Here is a 7,481-nt window from a genome sequence, read left to right as displayed (position 1 = left end):
GATCGGATTGTGTTTATCACGACTTTTTCTTAAACGCACTCTGTTTAATACTCAACACTCTGCAAAAGTTATTGCGCAAGCAGGCGCTTAATTAACTCCCAGGAAAATGAAGGTAGGTGGCTTCAAATGAGATAGCTGCAGTCCCTGCGACCGCCTCTCTTCTGGAACCGAATTGATGTAATAGGACTCTTTAGCAAGAAAGTAAACCATGCAACATGCCATCGATTATCGCTGACATCCCTCTCCGATAGCAAATGGGCTGGAGTGCTTTGGTACCTTTTAATGGCAGCGGGAGAATGGCTCTAGGGTTGGGAGAAATGAAATTGTTTTCTGCGAAATCTTCCCTCGATCTCTCAAAAGTGAGTTGATATCTCAAAAGTGACTTGATATCTCAAAAGTGACTCGATATCTCAAAAGTGACTTGATATCTCAAAAGTGACTTGATATCTCAAAAGTGACTCGATATCTCAAAAGTGACTCGATATCTCAAAAGTGACTCGATGTCTCAAAACTGACTCGATATCTCAAAACTGACTCGATATCTCAAAAGCGACACAGTTGGCAAATTTACTGAAGCATATGTAGATGAATTGGGTGAAACAACTTTGAGGACGATTAAGATTAAGATTCAGGTCAAGCCAATCTTATTGTTATCATCAACCTATTTTCTAATTTATCATACTCCTTATTTCTATATCGTTGGATCAAAACATCCACAGAATCTCACTGAAAAAGAACAAATAAAGAGCTGTTTTAATTTTTTTTTCCAAACTCTACCACAAAACAGTAAAAATTGACCCATGTTATTAAGAGATTATTTCCTTACCAATTGTTTACAAAAAAAAAAAAAACAAAAAAAAAAAAATAAGGATCCATACGCGAAAAATAAAAGTAAGTGTAATTTTACACCGTTTCAAGACCACATGCTTCACGTTTTTGAATATCGCAAGAATGTTTACTGATTACTTACCTCGGCTCTTCACTGACATCTTCCAGTTCCTCGTCCAAATCTGATTCCTCACCACTAACCATACCACCGTGCTTACTTCCATCATTGAAATTAATCTCTAAAGCCTCAGCCACGCTGTATCCCCGACGCTTGGCATCGGACGCCATTTTCGCAGATTGAAAACGTACGAAAATGATTTTCATGGAACGGGTTAATTGGGTTCCGAAGGTCACGTTTGATAGTTTGGAGCTGAAACTTGCCATGTGATTGGCTTAGAATGTCTAATAATAATAATAATAATAATAATAATAATAATGATAATTGAAAATTTATAACTCGCCTTTTCCATGCAGACATGATCAAAAGCGCAGGTCTACATGGCGCTACAGTCGGAATTTCAGAGCGAAAGGCCTACGTGACCGGACAAGTTTGTATCATCGGCCCAAAGGTTGCTGGGAATGAGTTTTAAGCATGTGAAAGTCTGCGGGCTGGCCCCTACTTTTCATAGGGACAACTCACTAATGAAGTTAAAAAATCAGATATTGCATATCTTGGTGATATTTGCATTTAATGTTCTCAACAACTAAAGTTTTAAACGAATTTCAACCGCTTCTCGGTTAGCTCAATGGATAGAGCACTGGACTGTTGTGCAGGAGGTCGAGGGTTCGAGTCCCGGCCGGACCAACACTCAGGGTCTTAAAATATTGAGAAGAAGTTGCTACCTTTCTATAACATCAAGAAATGGTTAGATATTCTAGTCTTCTCGGATAGGGATGAATAAATGGAGGTCCCGTCTCCTGCAGGGTTGGGGTAGGAGACGTTAATTTCCCACACACGAGATTACTGTGATTACCCCAAATCCCCTGGGGTGGGATGGGTGGGAGGGTGGACTAGCACGAATGGTGCCTATGTTCCATTCTAGTCCTTCCCCACTGCAAAACTTAATGCAGTGTAAATGTACTAAATTAAATTAAATGAATAGATTGTACATGGCTTTCAAAGAATGTTATCTTATGAGCCATATCACGAAGAAAATCATCGCTTCTGCCACAAAATTAATCAAACATATACCTCATATCGTGTGCATATCTTCCAGATTCCGAGTGCTTTACCTTCTTTCATGGGAGTAAGAGCAAAACTAAATCCTCTGAAGTTACACTGGTATACTTCTATAAGTCATTTGCAGCATGTTAAACTTGGCTGATTTCAACGAAACTATCTTCACACCGATCATTTGTCATTTATGCATTGAGCGAGTCAGTCGACAAAATTTGGAAGAACAGATGTATATGAGATAGGCAAAGACAAATTTCAAGACAAGCGCGATGAAATCGACATGAAAATACTTTTATTTTCTCATCAGCTCAGTTATTTCTTTGTTCGATGGATCACTCCCCTCTCTCTCATTCTATAATTGTTCGGAAATTCAGCGGTTTTTGTCAGGTTCAGCTGCACATGATGACAGTAATGGATCAACTTGTCCGACTTATTGCCAACCTGGTTCAAGAGAGGTTTTGCACAGCAGCCATGTTGGATGGCAGGAACAATAGATTATTTTACCCATGAGAAAAAAATTCTTTCTTATGCAAAATATTTTCGTTGTTCCTGCCATCCAACCGTAGGTACTAAAAGTTGGAATCACCTGAAACCACCTGAAACCCCCTGAAACCATCTGAAACCACCTGAAACCATCTAAAACCACAAAGGAAACCACCTGAAACCACCTAAGAAACCATCTAAACCCACGTGAACCCATCTGAAATCGACAAAACAATTCGAAATAACCTAAAACGTCATCAAACTTAACAAACTAAAACGGACATAGTTCAAATTTATAAATACAGTTAACTCTCTCGTAAGCGACCACCTTGGGGTCAGGAGAAAGTGGTCGCTTATGGGAGATAGTCGCTTACTAAGACAGGAAGTCGCTTACTAAGACAGGAAGTCGCTTACTAAGACAGGAAGTCGCTTACTTAGACAGGAAGCCCAAACAATGAGAATCCCAACAAAGGAAGTCCAAACCATCCACAATTTGATCTTGTGTAACAGCTATCAAAGGTTCGACTGTTTTAATAAAAATTTGAACGTTTCAAATGATAAAATGTCTTACAGCACTGTATAAACATTATCGCAAATTGGTATCTTAATTTTCAGCATGACGCAAAGCTTCTGTATTGCTAAGGATGTTCGATTACGGGAGAGGAAAAACAATGAAAAATTCACAAATTTTAACCCCAAAGGTGGACGCGGTCGCCCACGATAGTGGTCGCTTACTAGAGAGTTTTATTACAGAGTTTACATGTGAAACAAAACGGGAAATTCAAAAGGTGGTCGCTTACTGGAGATGGTCGCTAACGAGACAGAGGTTATCCAACATGTATTACGTAATGCGTAACGCCATCCACTCTTTGCACTCGCGTATTTGCTGCACATATTTTTTCTGGAAACTGGAGTCGGCATATTCTCAAAGAAGGACTACCTGTATTATTATATCTAGTTATTTAGAAGTTTGTTTTACTTTTGCCATGTGGCATAAAATATTACGCGTTCCACACGTGTTGACCATGTAACTCTACACCGAGAATTATCAAATGAATGCCGTGTTGAGGAGCCACACGAAATCACCATTTCCAGCAACCAATCAAAAAGCTGGACGTGTAGAGTGATCTGAATACCCGTACATATTACAAGTCTCGATAGCCCAGATATAAGATAATTAATTATTTTGCCCTATCTATTAAAAGGAGTTGGTGCTCCGGCTCTATTATTTTTATGACACATTTGTAATTTTTTATTTGATACATATGTAACTATGATTTGTTTAATAACACATGATACATGTATAACTTTTTGGATTAAAGTTGTAATCACTGATTTTCAATATGTAGTAATTGCATTTAACAACTTCTAGTTAGCCATCGGGAAATATAGCCTATATATTTGGAATATTTCGGTCTTAGCTCCTCTCTTTGTTATTTTGTGCAAGACATTTAAGGCACAGAAAAATATCCAAAGCGAGTACAGAGTGACAAAACAATCCATTGTTCTTGTTGAAAACACACTCTACGAATGGCTGGGAGTTGCACGGGAATATGCGAATTCATTTCTTGACAAAGCACTTGCGTGTCAATATCAACATGCGATCGCGAATGCAAAGAAGAAACTGTTTTAAATCGAAAGAAATACGTGAAGTTTTTTCAACGGGATCATGCAAATTATATATGAAAAAACCCCAGGAAGGCCTGAAGATCTTCAAACTTCCTAAGGAAATTTTGAACATTGCGTTTCTTTTTAATCAGAGACGAATTTATAGCGTGACCTAGACTTTAACTGACTTTGTTTTTGCAAAAGTGAAATATATGTGGATTTTTTGCAAGGTATTTTACTGCAAATGACAGAATATAGCTGATGAATGGTGGCTTTAACTTCCACTGCCTAAGTAAATTGACTAGATAGTTGAGATTTTGAGAAAAAAAAAAGCCTGAAGCCCTGTTTGTGGTGCCTATTCTATATTGTATGGTATTATATACGATATCCGTAAGCCGGGCTCCCTGTGGATAAACTCGATCGTTAACACTTATTTTCCGATGTTACCCGTAATTTTTTAGGTGCTTTCATGTTGTTTTAAATTATTTCGAGATATTTTCAGGTAGTTTCAGATGGTTTCGTAATTTTTTAGGTGTTTTCATGTTGTTTTAAAGTATTTCGAGATATTTTCAGGTAATTTCAGATGGTTTCCTTGGGGGTGGTTTCAGATGGTTTCAGATGGTTTCAGATGGTTTGAAATGGTTTCAGGTGGTTTCAGGTGATTCCAACTTTTAGTACCTACGGCCATTCAACATGGCTGCTGTGCAAAACCTCTATAAAAGCGACGCGAATGTTATTGTTATCAGTAAGCCGGCTTGCATGTGGAGTTTTCGGGTATGGTAATGAACAGATTTACAAAGATAAATGCAAATAAAGTCCTCTTCATCGAGTTGAAATACCTCCTAGTTAAAGATATCAATTTTTTCAAGACTTGCAATTTCGGCACCAGGCCGCAACCATCAGCCATCAGGCCGCAACCACTTTAACGACTATTTACCTCTTTAACTTTGGATTATGGAGAGCGAAATTGTTTTTATTCTTATATAGGGCTAGTGCTCTTTCGAGAAAGAAAAAAAAATGCGGTTTCAAGCTAAACGTTCTAATTTTTTCAGTTTTGATACGTTTCCAACTGCGATCCGTCATGATGCTATTCTTTCATTTCATCGTTAATTTTAGTCAAACGGGAGCGTTTAGTTATCAACATGTCAGTGCGACATTGGAGGAGCGATTGTAAATTAAACGAGGACGCTTTCTCATCAAAGGTATGTTCCGCAGTATGTCCATGATAGCGCGTCGAATGTGTCTCATCTTCCAGCAGTAAATGACAGGGTTCAACGATGAGTTAAGATAAACGAGAGTTAGCGAGAATAAGTCAAAATGTTTTGAAACGATGCTCGCGCCGTACATTTTAATTACAACCTTGATGGTGAAATAAGGCAAATAGCAAACTAAAAACATGAAATAAACGAAGAATATACCAACTGCGGTTTTAACGAGGGAAGCAAGATTTGTCATTTCACCAGACTGAGCTTCTTCTCGTACTTGTATGGACTGAATGCGATTTTTGTGTCGTCGAATAGTTAAGTATACCCTGATGTACACCATAAGTGAGAGAGTGAAGCAAATACCTCCACCAACTGAAATGATGAAATCCCGAGTACCGCGTGATTCCCACAATATTGTTGATGAAATAAGCGCACTCATTACCCATATGGAGATCACGACAATAACAACGCGCTTGTGAGTCACAAGCTGCTGGTATCTGAGATGAAGATGGATAGCTAAGAACCTGTCTACACTTATAGCTACAACACCAAAGAATGAGGCGACTGTAAACAAAGATCCCAAAATAGTCTTTGATATGTTGCAGCTCGGATTTTTTAACTGTGACCACTTGATTAGAATGAAAGTGTGGAATGGTTGAACAAATAAACCAACTCCAACATCAGTAACAGCAAGACTTAGCAACAAAGTTTTTAAATTCTTTGGCAATGACGTTTTCCGCATCGCGTACATTGTCACAATGTTGAACATGATAGCGGTAGAATTAAGGAAAATGTTGAAGGCACAGTTTACAATGAAAGTTGTCTGAAGCTTTCTCAAGTCTAAATGACTGGGCATATACTGCAGACTGTCTTCACAAAATGATCCGTTCATGGCAATTGATGCAAAAGAGCTGCTTTACCACTCAGTTTTTTTCAGAGTAATTTCCCTCTGAATTTATTCCTCTCCTCGCCAACCTGGTAGTAGTTTTCATACACGTGAAACTATAAGTTATAAAAACTCGCCCTTTCTTTTTTTCATAGAGTTTGTTATGATGTGAAGTGAAGTCGTATAAAGCATCTGTGGCCACCTGGCTGAATAAGGATCGAATGACTAATTGAAGTTTTGAGTCATGTTTTGATGGGAGCTAAGAGTATTATTTTCACATTTCAACCTCCTTAGCCAAATAGGTAACAAGATGTTTCGAGGGCTAAAAAAAAACGAAGTGGCTTTTTTAATCACGAAATCAGTTGGAATTAAATGATGGCAATTTCGTGGCGTCTCTTGTATTATTATAAGGAGAATATTTTAAATTTTTTTAGCCATCTTATGCTTATGAATCACTAAATTATGCACACTTAGTTCTACCAGCAATAACCGAGAAAAAACTCATTGATCAGATAGAAACTGAGTCGTTACAAAATTAAAAATAAGAGAAGTAATGTGTAGCGATATTGGACAAGATAGATGAAGTGACACGCAGTAATTGTTTCTAAGAAGTTACTCGAGGGGTAATTTTAAATTTATCATTATCAGACTTACCATCGTAACACACCAAGCCAATCGTCAATATTGTGTAAACAAAAGCATTAGCTGACGAGTTCATATTATGAGTTAAAAGTAAAAGTTGCCCGATGGCCTTTGAAATTAGAATAAAAGAAGAAACGCTTTAGGATCCCTGCGCGCATCGATCTGTTCATTAAAATTAACGCAAACAGGATGCTTGGCGACTCTGCCCGTAAAGTTCCTTTCTGTTATGTTAAGACCCATTTTACCTCACAAGTATCTCACTCCTTTTTAGGGTAAAGGTCCTCGCTTTTTCTGATGTGTGAATAGACTTCGTTCAAGGTGCCCCAGGAAGTTTCTCTCTTAATTAATCTTACGACAAAGCAAAACCTTTATCGCTCAGGAAATAAGGCAAGGTACGAGCTGCCTTAAAATTAAAAAACAAAAAAATGATGATCCATATTATCGGAGACTAACGGCTAATACGTTATACTTGTTCACAACGCGTTTCTATTCCATCGAAGGGTAACTATGGTCTTTTGTATTTTTTTAATTGTCTCTCTTTGGAAACGGAAGAAATTTGAATGAACTCTTGTTTCCATTTCTGACTGAATTCATTACACTTTCTTTTTCAGTGCCGGTTAAATCAGGCTGCAAACCATTTCATAGCTTTAAG

General features: G+C 37.9%; 1 protein-coding gene across 1 annotated transcript; it reads right to left on the bottom strand.

Annotated features, from left to right (window-relative positions):
* Positions 1–5,048: 5,048 nt before the first annotated feature.
* Positions 5,049–6,374, bottom strand: LOC148733957 (histamine H2 receptor-like). The gene has a single exon (XM_088757440.1). The coding sequence runs from the start codon at positions 6,191–6,193 to the stop codon at positions 5,234–5,236; it is 960 nt and encodes a 319-aa protein (XP_088613566.1). The 5' UTR covers positions 6,194–6,374; the 3' UTR covers positions 5,049–5,233.
* Between the last annotated feature and the right edge of the window lie 1,107 nt (positions 6,375–7,481).

Source organism: Stylophora pistillata, chromosome 4 (genome assembly GCF_964205215.1).
Source record: "Stylophora pistillata chromosome 4, jaStyPist1.2, whole genome shotgun sequence".
In the NCBI taxonomy this organism is placed as follows: Eukaryota; Metazoa; Cnidaria; class Anthozoa; order Scleractinia; family Pocilloporidae; genus Stylophora; species Stylophora pistillata.
This window is presented reverse-complemented; position numbering and strand designations above follow the sequence as displayed.

Coding starts and splice junctions, on each gene's coding strand:
- LOC148733957 (XM_088757440.1), bottom strand. CDS start 6,193: ATGAACGGATCATTTTGTGAAGACAGTCTGCAGTATATGCCCAGTCAT.